Source organism: Carassius carassius, chromosome 26 (genome assembly GCF_963082965.1).
Source record: "Carassius carassius chromosome 26, fCarCar2.1, whole genome shotgun sequence".
Lineage (NCBI taxonomy): Eukaryota > Metazoa > Chordata > Actinopteri > Cypriniformes > Cyprinidae > Carassius > Carassius carassius.
In genome coordinates this window covers 29,558,540-29,573,413 of record NC_081780.1, presented here as the reverse complement: position 1 = coordinate 29,573,413, position 14,874 = coordinate 29,558,540, and the positions used below count along the sequence as shown (strand labels likewise).

Genomic DNA, 14,874 nt, shown 5'->3' with positions numbered 1-14,874 from the left:
CCTTTTATTCGCCCTGAGATTTCACAGGAAATACGTAGTCTATTGCCCGTTTCTGCAGACCAACTGCCCCCTAGTGGTCGGGAGCATTTCCGTTGTGTTGTGGCTTAATGTATTTGTGTTGTGAGAATTTCATTGTGTTGTGGGTTAATGTCTTTGTGTTGTGGATTAATGTATTTGTGTTGTGGCTTAATGTCGTTGTGTTGTGAGCTTATGTTTGCTTTTTTAATGTCGTTGTGTTGTGCACTTCTGGGCCACCATAAGTATCAGTAATAATGGAGTATCTGTTACATGTTACTTTAAATAGTAAAAAAAGATGTATTTTATGCATTTAGTAGATGCTTTTTTCCAAAGTTACAGTGCATTCAAGCATTTTTTTTACAAGTATGTGTGTTCCCTGGGAATTGAACCCATGACCTTTTGCTCTGCTAACGCGGAGTTCTACTACTGAGACACAGGAGCATAGGAAAAGCAAAGGGAAAAGAAAGGGGCCATACATTTTGTTTAAAAAATGTTTAAGTTTATTTCTCAGAGTTTGACCAAAATAATTTCTCAAATATTTTGCTTACTATCAAAATTACACAAAAAGTTATTTTAAAAACTGGGTTTGATTTTCTACATTTTGTGATATCCAGAAGGCCCTGGATCCCAGCAATGGCATTACCTTGAATGTTCTCCTCCAAATTCATTGTTTTAAGTGAATCTTTCTTCACCCTGGTGGAGTACCACCACAAACGCAGCAGACTAGTGATCAGCATGATTTGGTATTTGCTGAGAACCAGAGTGTTTCTGACAAGCAGAGTGAACAAAGAGCAGCTGTATGTACGAAAAAAGTAAGAGATTCATCACTTATTATAAGAGGAGTTGAGTGCTAAAACACTAGATAGACTGACGTGCTCATTTACAGTGTTCTTCATATATATATGAAAGACAAAACAAAAGACTTCACAAAAACTCTTAACATTTTAATATAAGTTTCGACAAGAAATAAACTCTGTTGTCGTCTACTTTTTTTATTTGTGTGTTATTTTCTATGCATGTTAGTGATTTTAGGGAGCAGTTTGTAAACGGGACTTTTATTTTGGTTTTGTGGTGTGACGTCATTCGCCTGCGCTCCTGCATCTGTTGTGATTCGGATGAAGACAGGTTTGTGTTTTCAAGCATTTAAAGAGTTCAGTCTATCTTGTTGTTTTCACAATAACTGTAAAATGAATTAGATCTTTTGGATCCACTTGAACGGCAAATGTGCGTCTCACTTCGCTCCATTTATCGTGAATCAGTTGATCATAAAGATGCATTAGTCACTGGCCAGAAGGAGAAACGGAGGTTTTCCAAACTTTTCTCACTTGAACAAAATTATTCCTGATTTGAATCAGCGCGCGCTCACGAGACCTACTGCTCGAAACAGTGTAAATGCAGCGAAAGGGTCATTCCTGTTATACAGTGACTTTTATGTCCCAATGATTTATTTAATCATATTTTCTCTAAAATGAGTCACATATTTATAGGATATGGCTTAAATTGTATATTTAGATATTTTTTTATCACTTAAATAGCGATGATAGAAATTGTAAATACCATTTTGTATTTTACACACCGTTTCAATGATATATGAAATCAATGTTATTATATTCTCAGTGCAAAGTAATCAACTTCCACAAGAAATATAAACCATGAAATGATAAAAAACAACTCAAATTTGTTTTAATTATGTTATAGACTAGGCTAAACTGCCTCTAATCGTGCATATAAATAATTTGAAAATATAGTTTTTTTTTTTTTTTTTTTTTTTTAAAGTTTTCTTCAATTACCGTGTCCCTGAAGTAATTTTCCACCCTGTTAGTACATACTTTCTCGCCTTCCAAAACCGACTGCAATATCATGAGACCATTTTATAAAAGTGACATAATTTATTTTAACGTTTTTCCTACATTGTTTATATTAAAATATGTTATGTAGGCAATAACTCAGTTTAATATTTGACTAATTTACTGAAGTGGCATCGTTGTTAACTTACAAAAATGATGATAATTTGGTGGATAATTAAAATTTTTTTTGTTAATAACAGGTAGTGTATTCTGATGTAAAATTAACGGTCGCCTGAGGACGCTCTACAACCATCTTATCTGAGCTCAAAACGCTGCTTGAGCGAGTGTCAAGATACTAAAAATAATAAATACACAATTATGAACGTGTTTATTTTTGTTCTCAGTACGTTATTTTAATAGCATTTAATGATTATGAACATAAAAGCATTACAAAAAAAATTATTGTATACCATCGATGAAACCACATACCAAAGCTGAAGCGGAGGTATGTATAACTGCAATATAAAGTAATTTTGAGTATTATTGCTATTAGTATTATTTTCTAAAATTGGGTACATGTAATATAAAAGTACATATGGCAATGTTTTTGCAACAGCTCCAAGTCTCACGTGCAGTGTAGGCTATACGTCACTGTCTGAATCCGTTCACTTATTTATTTGTTCACTCCTTCCTGATATAGTGAACTCAACTGCCATACACTATATAGGGATTAGTGAATGAGTGAGCGATTTCAGACACAGCATAAGTGAGCTATGGCTAACTTAGCTCAAAACAATTATAGTAGAATAAATAGTGTTTAGTGCATATAGCATATACATTTCTATATACGTAAGATACTGTGCAAGAACCCCTTGAGCTCCCAGGTCACTGGTGCAGAACTCGATCTTGGAGGTAAAAAACAAACAAACAAAAAAAGACCACCCCCTAGGCTGAGCATGAAATATTACAATGTTTAATAAAATTAATGCAGCATCCATTTTTCCCATCACAATTATCATCTCAATAAAAAACACAAAAATGGCATCAATGTCCATTACTGTTCCTCCTTGTGATGGTTTTTGTGGTTGTTTGTTAATCTAGTTAATCCAAATGATTTATAACATCTTTATTTTTTTAATCAAATATAAATACAAATAATTTATTATGTCTGTCCTCTCTAATTTGTAATTATTTCTCTAGCCATCTGAACAGATAATGGTTTTGCCAACATGATTGATTGTGATAAGGAACCACATTGGTATTTTTTTTTGTGTCCCTCCCCCAAAGGAAATCTGGATTATTATTATTATATTATTTATTTATTTATTTATTTTATTAGTTTTTATATATTTACAATATTATATAGGTGCAGTTCCACAGAAATACAGATGGGAAACCATGCAGGGCAATGACGTAAAGCCTGTCGACCGTTAGAACCCGTTAACACTGGTGCTCCACCCTGTTATACTCCATTCCACCCTGTTAGACAAGTCATTTTAAATAATAATTTCACAGCAAGATTAAATGTTTGGCATATTTTTGTCTTATTTTGTGAGGTGAAGAGCACTAACAGCATATATATGTTTTTAAGCATTTTCTTTTAATTATTTAGAACCCTATTGGCAAAAATTGGCACAAAAAGTACCTGTTCTTAACAATTAAGACATAATTCTATTCATCAATATTTTTGTTGTTGTTGCTTTTAAAATAAAAATAAAATTAAGATCGCATATGGGACATATACCATCCAAGAAAAGCTCATTATTGTTCAACATTTACATTATTAACATGTTGTGAGAACTATCTATATGTGCGTAACAGGGTGGAATATTTTCATGGCCAGTGTCTGAACAATCTACCCATAATTATTATTTTTTGAGTCCCCGAGCTTGACCAATATCCATTCCTAATAGTTAAACATGTCACTATTTTGGTAGAATGCAAAAAAACTAAAATCACGTACCGGTTATTTCGGACTATAAGTCGCACCTGAGTATAAGTCGCATCAGTCCAAAAATACGTCATGATGAGGAAAAAAACATATATAAGTCGCACTGGACTATAAGTCGCATTTATTTAGAACCAAGAACCAAGAGAAAACATAACCGTCTACAGCCGTGAGAGGGCGCTCTATGTTTTCAGTGGTAGACTACAGGAGTACTGAGCAGCATAGAGCGCCCTCTAGCAGCTGTAGACGGTAATGTTCTCTCTTGGTTCATATCTCTTGGTTCATGTCAAATTAATTTTGATAAACAAGTCGCACCTGACTATAAGTCGCAGGACCAGTCAAACTATGAAAAAAAAGTGCGACTTATAGTCCGGAAAATACGGTAACTTTTTTTCCAACACTTACAAAGCCAAAATGTTACCGCATACCAGGAATGACCTGAAAACAACAAACTTGTGATGACAAAATTTACAATACAACTGCAAATTATTTAATGAGAGTGGAATATAATGTGAAATACAATCAATACTGATTGTAAATAACAAATGCCTAAAAATGAAGAGTCTCTTTAATTTGTTATTAGTATGTAGCAGTAATTTGAGTGTTTTTGATGGCCATTAGCTGTCACTCTGACTGACTGAACTAGGGAGCTGATTGAGACGCACTTGGAATTTGGTTTAGATTAAATTTACTTTCTGTTAATTAATCTCTTATTAAATAGAATAACGTGTCCAAACTCACAGAAAAACTGTTGAATCATTTTAGATGACGGAACTATTATAAAGATGGAGTTTATTAAAGAAGAGAGTGAAGACATGAAGATTGAAACATTCAGAATCAAACATGAAGATACTGAGGAACAAACAAAGATTGAATTTAATAAAGAGGAGAGTGAAGAAACATCCAGACTCAAACATGAAGATACTGAGGAACAAACAGGTTGGTTTTTACTCATTTGATATTTACTAAAGCATACGGTCCAGCACCTGATTTCTTTCCCCTAAAAAAGTTTGTTTCCCTTTACGCAATCATACTACAATTCTTGCGTAGTTGCACAGTCACCATACATACGCTCAAAACTGACGTGTGCTCAGCACAACAGCAAGTCAAATGGTTCTAAATGCTTACAATTCTACGAAACTTGAAAATAGTTTTGAGAAGAGATTTCAACAACTTGAAATTTAATTCCTCTTATTTCCCCAGTTTATTATGAAATTAAATGTAATTCTTATGGCCTTGGCTATTCTGTCTTATACGTATACATTTTTGTAAAACGGTTAGTTCTCTTCCTGGATTCTGATTGGTCAGCAGCTGTGTTTTATTCACGATACACGATACAGCCTACAGTTTCTGAAGTGAGGAGGGAATATTACTGTAGTCATTAGTTTTCTGTTTCAGGTATGATTCTGCATGTCCATCAGTTTACACTGCAATGACACTTCACGTCATGTCTAACAACACACTTCAGCCATGATTTATTCACATTCATATGTTCGCACTGGAAGCTTAAAGTCCATAGTAGGTTAACCACCACTGTCGATTAATGGGTACATAAATCACTCAAGATATGTATATCATTTTTAAAATGTCTCAAAAATGCTCTTAAAGACCAGGGCCCGTATTCATAAAGATTACAAGAATCCTCTCAGTTAAACTCTTAATTTAGCTTAAAAACTTTTATGTAGGAGTCTTAGTTTAAGAGCGATTCGGGACCGATCTGAGAGCAACTCTGAGTAAGGAAAAGACAAAAACTTTCATCTTAGTGAGGAGGCGGGGTTGACCCCGTTGCTATGTATGACACAATCTTTTGGAGACTGTGATTGGTTGGTTGTCCAAGAAGAAGAAAAAAAGACTGATTTTAAGTATAGGGTCTATTCTAATTCTCACTTTGAATTTACATGCGTAATTTTCCCTATTTGACCATTCTCTCTCTCTCTCTCTCTCTCTCTCTCTCTCTCTCTCTCCCTCTCTCTCTCTCACACACACACACACATTTTATGTGTGTATAAAAATCCTTTTTTTATTTACCATGCTTTTAATTTCCTATAAGGTATTTTGATTGGCTTAGAATGATAAAAATTGTTCCACTCTTTCCAATTACAGTGATTGCTGTCCTATTTAAGTGGCGGTTTGAATATTGGTTTTAATGTATCAAACATGGAATCAAAACCAAGAAGGGCGAGAAAGCCAGACTGGACAGAGGAACAGTGTTTACTGTTAGCCCAGTTAGTGGATGAGCACAAGGCCATTCTTAAAGGAAGATTCGGGCCGGTTGTCACAGCAAGGGACAAGAAGCAGACATGGGAGCATATAGCACAAACTATTAACGGTTCAGTCCCCCTGCTTGTGTGCACCTATAAGCCTGCTATATTCATAAATGCAGTTTTTTGAGCCTGCAAGGTGGGAATGTCCAGTGGAAACGAAATGAACTGCGACACAATAAGATGTTCTGAAAGTGCTGTAATTGTTTGTGTGATCACTCTGCTTACAGAAGGTTGTGACAGACCCAAATCATCACTATTGCACTGTTGCATTTTCCCAGTTGCCAAATATCATAATGTAGTGATTACTTTAATTTCTGGCGCTATGGCATTTCTGCGCTGTGTCGGAGATGTTAGCACGTCTCTAATAAGATCAGTCACAAACATGATCCTTGCACGATCTAATCTATAGCGTCTTATTAACTCACTGTCATCCATTGTCTGCAACACATTTTTTCTGCCTCTTCTTCTTTCTGCCATTTTCTCCTCTGCTAAAGAAACTATTAAGCCTCTTAAAAGTCCTTGTCTGTGCTCCTAACAAGTTTGACCTTAAGACCTCTTTTAAGGGTTAAGATGCTTTCTGAATTGTTTTTTTCTTTACTAGGATTTTTTCATTTATTTTAAGAGTAAACACCCACATTTCTAAGAATTTTATTAGAATTTTGTCACTAGGAGCTACTTTTTGCATTAAGAGTCTTTGTGAATAAACTTTAAACTGTTTTTTAAGTTTTTGGTATTAACAGTTTTTTTTTACGCAATTCGTTGATGACGTCACGTTGGGTAGCCTCAGTCTAGTATGATGCTGCGTTCCAGGCAACCTGTAACCCATGTCTTTCCAACCTTAAACCCGTGAAAGTGCACTGGAACGACAGTCAAAACCCGTGACTTCCCATCCGTGAACTCATACTAGATCGATGTACCCCGAGTTCTGACGTCAATGAGCACTGGAGCTAGTCTACGAGCAGCAGTGCAAAATAACGACACACACACACATATATATATATATATATACACTACAGACCCAAAGTTTGGACACACCTTCTCATTCAAAGAGTTTTCATGATTTTCATGACTATGAAAATTGTAGATTCACACTGAAAGCATCAAAACTATGAATTAACACATAGGGAATTATATATGGAATTATATACATAACAAAAAAGTGTGAAACGACTGAAAATATGTCATATTGTAGGTTCTTCAAAGTAGCCACCTTTTGCTTTGATTACTGCTTTTCACAATCTTGGCATTCTCTTGATGAGCTTCAAGAGGTAGTCACCTGAAATGGTCTTCCAACAGTCTTGAAGGAGTTCCCCGAGAGATGCTTAGCACTTGTTGGCCCTTTTGCCTTCTGTCTGTGGTCCAGCTCACCCCTAAACCATCTGGATTGGGTTCAGGTCCGGTGACTGTGGAGGCCAGGTCATCTGGCGCAGCACCCTATCACTCTCCTTCTTGGTCAAATAGGCCTTGATGCCTTCAGTGTGACTCTACAATTTTCATAGTCATGAAAATAAAGAAATCTCTTTGAATGAGAAGGTGTGTCCAGACTTTTGGTCTGTACTGTGTATATATATATATATATATATATATATAACTTTCATTTGATAGCACCGAGTGAAAAATCAACATTTTCTTTATATCTAGTGGCAGTGATCATGACGTTAGTTCAGATAAGTACTGTTAACCTTTGCCATAGTGTCGTGGAACTGGTAAACTTTGTCTTTGTCATCTAGAAATAGAAGGCATCATGCTAGCTATATGAGCGTTTCTAAGTGTTTATCTCTTCCTCCGGTGAAAATGTTGTTGCAAACGTGTGTGTCGCTGTGTTTTGATAGGTGGTTGTGTGGGTGTCGTCCCATGGAAACAGCGTTGGAAAGCTTGTGCTGTAGGGAAGTGAGTGTGTTTTGGTCTATATAAATCTATATATTTAGTCTATCTATATATATCTATGTATTTATTTATTTATCTATAATCTTCGCTATCTGAATACTCTAGTCAACACATCCTCGCGGTACAACTTTCTATTAGACATTTGGCGATTTTCTCTCACTAATCTCACCATTTACTTGCATGATATGAACTGAACTACTTCCACATCAATGACACGTGTAAGGTGCATGCGCAGTCAGCTCACTAGAGGCTCTTAGAGGGTTAACCGGAGCAAAGGAAGCAAAGTTTCCTTACTTTAGCAAAGGAAAACCAGTCTCCTCTGACGTTCTTCTTTACAAATCCTCATTTTGTATTTAAAATTCTTGACCGTTGTTTTGTTGATCTCTTCCTTGGGCTTCCGTGTTCATCACTTATGAGTGGTGCATGCACAAAGCTGACCTCCATTAGTCATCTGGCCAAAGCTGCTTCAGCTTTCAACAGTGAGTGCAAGCTACATTAAAGTGATTAGTAAGTTTTGCATATGGTTATCACTAGCTGTGTTTCCACTGCTGGGACTTTACCCAGGAACTTGGGACTTTGGGCTGGTACTTGGTGTGTTTCATCCACAGGAACTTTACCCAGGAACTTGGGACTTTGAGCTGGTACTTGGTGTGTTTCCACCACAGGAACTTTACCCAGGAACTTGGGACTTTGGGCTGGTACTCGGTGTGTTTCCACCACAGGAACTTGGGACTTTGGGCTGGTACTCGGTGTGTTTCCACCACAGGAACTTTACCCAGGAACTTGGGACTTTGAGCTGGTACTCGGTGTGTTTCCACCACAGGAACTTTACCCAGGAACTAGAGACTTTGGCCTGGTACTCGGTGTGTTTCCACTGCAGGAACCAGGAACTAAATAAAGTTCCGGGTTAAAAAAATGCCCCTCAGAAAGTCCCTGCTGGTGAGGTAGTACTTTTTCAAAGTTCCGGAACTTTTGGGGGCGGGACCTGGGCGCTAAACATCCTGATTGGTTGAGTTCACACTGCATTGTGATTTCAACCACCATTTATTCGCATCATTTTCAAAATATTACTGTATTGTATCATGAAATGTAATTTTAAAAGTATTTCAGGAGAGAATGTAGTTGTTTAAAACTCAAATCTGCGGTTTATTTATGAAGACGGCGCCTATACAAAAATGTTTCTCGCCGATTTCGGAGATGATCAGCTCCACGCGATCAGCAATTTGTTTTGGGTAAATCTAACAGATAATCTTTGGTCTGTATTCAATTTATCTATATGTTAAAATTAATATAAAAAGAGGCAATTGATATAGTATTTCATTTCATTGTAATGGCTGTTGATCTGCTGCTATTATTACTTTTAATTGAAAAACAAAAGGAGGCAGTGGTATTTGATATCCTATTTAATTTTATTGTAAATATACAGTGAGGCATTTGACACTTACATTGATTTGCAAATTTATTTTCAGAATTTGAGACTAAAATAATTTTTTCATGTGAGACAGACCATTTCAAAGCAGACTCACTCATTGGACTCCGGAGTTTCTAAGTCTGATACAACCTTGGAGTCACGGGATGGTGATCGTGGTATATCTAAAGAGGACTATAATTCTAGTTTACAACATCGGTCTAGTTTTAAAGGTAAATCCACCTTTGTTCCTTTTAAAAACAGAAACACTTCTTTGGATACTTATTGTAGTTGTAGATAGTAATGTTGTATCTTTATTAAAATCTAAAAGACAGCATAAACTTGCAAATAATTTAAAGGATGCACAATTATCTGAATTAGGATTACTTAAAAAAGATTCACCTATAGTGATTCAAAGTGCTGACAAAGGTGGAGCAATGGTTATTTTAGATCGAATAAAGTATGAATTTGAAATTCACAGACAACTTTCTAATTCAGTTTTGTACAAAAAACTGAGTACGAATCCTTTGGCTCACTTCAAAACATCTGTACACAATACTTTAAAACTCTTCGTTAATTCAGGTGTGTTGACAAAAAATGAATTTGAGTATATGTGCGTTGAGCATCCGATTACACCAGTACTACCGTATTTTCCAGACTATGAGTAAGTAGAGTAAGTATTTGGCTGGTCCTGCGACTTATAGTCAAGTGCGACCTATCAAAATTAATTTGACATGAACCAAGAGAAATGAACTAAGAGAAAACATTACCGTCTACAGCCGCGAGAGGGCGCTCTATGCTGCTCAGTGCTCCTGTAGTCTACACTGAAGACATAGCGCGCCCTCTTGTGGCTGTAGACGGTAATGTTTTCTCTTGGTTCTAAATGAATGCGACTTATACTCAGTTGCGACTTATAGTCCGAAAAATACGGTATATACATTGCCTAAAATTCATAAACCTTTTAGGGATATTCCTTCTGGGAGACCCATAGTGGCAGCTATTGGGTCACTTACAGAATTTTTTTGGCTTTTGTTGATTTCCATCTACAACCATTAGTCACAGCTTTACCTTCTTATATTAGAGACACGATGGATTTTATTGAACTAATTAATAATTTGACATTACCTGATTGTCCTATTTTTTTTTTAGTCACCGTAGATGTTGAATCGCTTTACACCAATGTTTAATTTCAGGGAGGGCTATAGAGGGAATTACATTTTTTCTTGATCAAGGTTCTTGTCAGGGTCCCGTTTGAGTGATTTGGCAAAAATCATGCTTTCATAAAATTATTTTTTGTTTGGGTCAGATTACTATTTGCAGATCTCAGGGGCCATCATTTTGTGGTTTGTTTGAACATCAGTTTGTTCTAAATCCTGGTAACAATTATTTCTTTAGACACATTGTTCTATAGAAACGATACATTGATGAGGTTTTTTTAGTATGGAGTGGCACTGAATCTGAGCTATTAGAGTTTGACGGTTTGGTTACCAACTATTGTATTGTAGTGCGTTGAAATTCATGATGGAATTTCATAAAGAGAAATATGAATGATATGGACGAACAATCTTATCATCCTATGTCATTAAAGCATTCGTTACCAATTTCTCAAAACGTTCATATCGAGAAGAGTGGATCCAGTCTGCAGTTAGTCATTCTAAAGACGTGTCACACAAGAGAGTCTTGCTTGTTAAGAAAACAAAAAAATGTGTCCGTCGTGCTTATTGTTATAACCAATATTCGCCCATTTCGAGGGACATTGATAGCATTATTGAAACATTGACACATTATAGAGAGTGATCCCAACCTCAAGAAATGTTTTGACAAACCACCTCGTCTAGTGTATAAAAAAAACATCTAACCTCCAAAATATTTTGGTTTACTTTTTTTTCTTTGTGTTTCTCCTTGTTTAACATATCATTGATAATATTGTACGGTAATGTGACCTTTAACTACTTGAAGGTAGTCCTATAAAGATTGGTAAATCAGTGTTGTTCATTTGTCTGATGAAGAGCCTGCGTGCTCGAAACGCTATGCAATAGTTTTTAAACAATACATTTTTGATACCTTTTGTAGCTTTGATGTTGCCAACTTTTTGGTCGAGCACTTAGATTGATGTGCTTGCTTTTGCCTGCTTTTTTATAAACATACAGTGAGGAAAATTGCAGTAGCCAAGGTGAGCTGACTGATATTATCAAGTATGCTGCTGTTTGCAGAGTTACCGGATTTGCGTCGTAGCAGACATCACACTCCCGAGTCGAATGTACGAAGTCTGTACTGCCGTGGATGCAAGTCCAAAATTTGCATGCTTTGTATTGAGAAAAGCGTGCAGACCTTCTTCACCAGACTATTTGCCTAATCTCCCCCAGTACTTTAGACCATGGTGGAAACACAGAAAGCAACATGTCTGGGGGGGAAATAGTTCCTGGGGAAAAGGTTCCTTGTACAATTGTTCTGGGTAATTATGGTGGAAACGCGACACTTTTTTTTATGAATGGGTGCTTTTTATTTAACAACTTTTGGACTGATGCATGCAACACCTACTGGTGGCATTAAATAACTTAAAAGATCAAAGACAATTTTTTATATAACTCAGATTGGATTCCTCTGAAAGAAGAAAGTCATATACACCTTTGAATGACTTGAGGGTAATTTATGGGCAACTTTTTTTATTTTTGGGAGAACTATCCCTTTAAGGAGTTTGTGAAAACTGTTGAGAATGACACATTTGGCATTGTTTTAGGATCAAGCCAGTATGGAAGCTTGTTTCCGCCAACGGAATTTTGAGAAAAAAAAATATTCTTAACATTGTTCTCATGTTTGCGTTTAATGCAAACTTACCTTAACAATGTCAACAAATTCATGTACGTACTAGGGTGGGTAAAACCATAAGTTACTGTCACTTTTACAATGCAAAGTTAACATTAAATTTTTTTCCCACTTGTAGATCTGGTCCCACTGAAAGAGGAGAGACAAGAACCGAATGAAATGGAAGAGAAGGATCAGTGTGTGGAACCTAGTAGTTTTATATCTGGAACAAAACCCATAAAGACTGCAAAGACTTCCTCACGAAAAAGAGTCCAGAAGACCAAATCTAACATCTGCCTTCAGTGTGAAAAGAGTTTTATACATAAACAATCTCTTCAGGCCCACATGCGAATTCACACTGGAGAAAAGCCTTTCACCTGCCCTCATTGTGGAAAGAATTTCAGTCACAAAGGGAACCTTATGAACCATATGAGAATTCACACTGGAGAGAAACCTTTTGCCTGCCAACAGTGTGGAAAGAGTTTCAGACAAAAAGGGAACCTTATGAACCATATGAGAATTCACACTGGAGAGAAACCTTTTGCCTGTCAACAGTGTGGAAAGAGCTTCAGACAAAAATGGAACTATATAAAACACATGAGAATTCACACTGGAGAAAAGCCATTCATATGTGATCAGTGTGGAAAGAGTTTCGCACATAAAGACACTCTGAGTGCTCACATGAAAAATCACTCGGGTGAGAACAGCTATGTATGTCATCAGTGTGGAAAGAGTTTGAGTTATAAAATAAGCTTCAAGACTCACATGAGAGTTCACACTGGAGAGAAGCCTTACACATGCTCCCAGTGTGGAAAGAGTTTCGGATATAAACAATCCCTTGATGCCCACATGAGAGTTCACACTGGAGAGAAACCTTACACATGTCAACAGTGTGGAAAGAGCTTCTCACGAAAAGGAGACCTTAAGCTTCACTTGGTCGTTCACACTCGAGAGAAGGCTTTCACATGTGATCAGTGTGGAAAGAGTTTCGGACGTAAAGTAAACCTTAATAAACACGTGAAGATGCACTTATGGAGAGATTTAGTTTTAGACTTTTAGATGTTGTCTGTGTAGAATAATTTTCACACACAGGAAAAACCTTATGCATCATGTTAGAACCAGAAAGAAGTGTGCCATCACTATCTATATTTACCATAATAATTAAATTTGTAATCTATAAAACCATCATGTAAAGACATCAATCAGTCTTAAGCTTGATCCAAATGAAATTTTGATTGTATTGTGGGTGGTGTAGACATGAAATAATTTGATCAGTACACAGCATTCATTACTGTTACATTTCCAAAGACAGTATAAAATAGCACTGGTAATGTTATCTAAATATTGGCAAGAGTGTTAAATAACTGTTAAAAAATGTTTTTTTTAAGTAACCCAAGCTGTTGTAAATGACTAACTCCTCCATGCCTTGCTCATTACATGTTTAAAAGAACCCAGTTTTCTCTTAAAAGAAGACAATGATGAATGATCAAGTAAAATTGCTTTTATATGGACTTGCTTCATGAACACTGTGAGAGAATTTAGAGTGATTTTCAAGAGACTGGAAAATAAAAAAAATAAAGTCATGGTGGAAAGTACTTGAGTGGCAGTCTGTTCATTTTACATTTGTTCAATGGCGGATAATAAACCAAAGAAGGTTGACCAAGTACAGCTCGTCAATAAAGGCTCATTTATATTTGACACGTCCGCAAGTTTGCTTGGGTACGTGCAGCAAATATGACGTCATCGTCATATGACTTCAGGGCGACTGTAGCTGAACATGCTAGTCTTTGCCGGCATTTGTGTGAAACAGAAGCAGTTTGATGTGAAGTCCAAACAACATCTTTTTGATGCTTTAAGGGAAAAAATGCATAGTTTTTTTTTTTTTTGCATAGCTTGTTCAAGGCTTTTTTATTGTTAAAAATAGAAATATATTTCGGTTAGATACTAATTATACAGTATTTGATAAAAGTTGTCATGTCTATAAGGTTTAAAAGACACATTATTTTCCACATACTATACATTATTGTTGCTCCTCTATGCCCCAATGTTGTTTTTTTACAAAGCTCATCGTTCTGAAAAGCGAGGTGTGCTCTGATTGGCCGAATACCTCAAGCCTGTGATGGAAATACCAGGCACCTTACCATATTGTGATGTCGTGTCCTGACTCTGAGTCAATACCAATAAAACCCAATATAAACAAGTCATTTGTTGCATCCAGTGGGGACATAATTACTTATAATGAAATGTTTTTATGCATTGCATTACACCATGTAAACATAAAACCATGTCTGCATTTGTGATCGGAGAAACAACAAACGACAAGTGCTACTCTACACTGCTCAAAACTTGCGTTTGAATCATCAGTGGCAAATTAATTAAATATTAGGGACAGTTCGCTGAAAGACAAAGCATCTGTAATATGGTTTACATTTTCTTGCTTACCATCGGACGGGGCTCCCCTACCGGTGCAACAGACTCACGGCTCCCTTCGGTTGGTGAACCCCCTGTCTGAGTTATGTTGCATGCTCAATGGCGGTCAGGGATCTCCCTCCCGGTGTAGTAGAGCTGCTGGCTCCCTTCGGTCGCAGTGAGAGCCCTCCATCAGATGCATCGAACCATGCTTCGCATTCAGTTGCAAGGGGGACTCTCCCTTCCGGTGCAGCAGAGCGGCAGCTCCCTTCGGACACAGCAAGAGTCCCTCAATCAGTCTCGTTTTACTGCTTATTCAGCATTGGACAGGGCTCTCCCTTCCGGTGC

At 36.7% G+C, this 14,874-nt stretch overlaps 1 protein-coding gene across 2 annotated transcripts; it reads left to right on the top strand.

Moving 5' to 3' along the window:
* The first annotated feature begins 1,071 nt into the window (after positions 1–1,071).
* Positions 1,072–13,309, top strand: LOC132106094 (gastrula zinc finger protein XlCGF8.2DB-like). 2 transcript variants are annotated; one of them, XM_059511723.1, is made up of 3 exons: positions 1,077–1,149; positions 4,519–4,692; positions 12,257–13,309. In XM_059511723.1, the coding sequence occupies exons 1-3, from the start codon at positions 1,134–1,136 to the stop codon at positions 13,174–13,176; spliced, it is 1,110 nt and encodes a 369-aa protein (XP_059367706.1). In that variant the 5' UTR covers positions 1,077–1,133; the 3' UTR covers positions 13,177–13,309. The 2 variants fall into 2 exon arrangements, with proteins under 2 accessions (XP_059367707.1, XP_059367706.1); XM_059511724.1 differs by lacking the exon at positions 4,519–4,692 and having other exon boundaries at positions 1,072–1,143.
* The last annotated feature ends 1,565 nt before the right edge of the window (positions 13,310–14,874 follow it).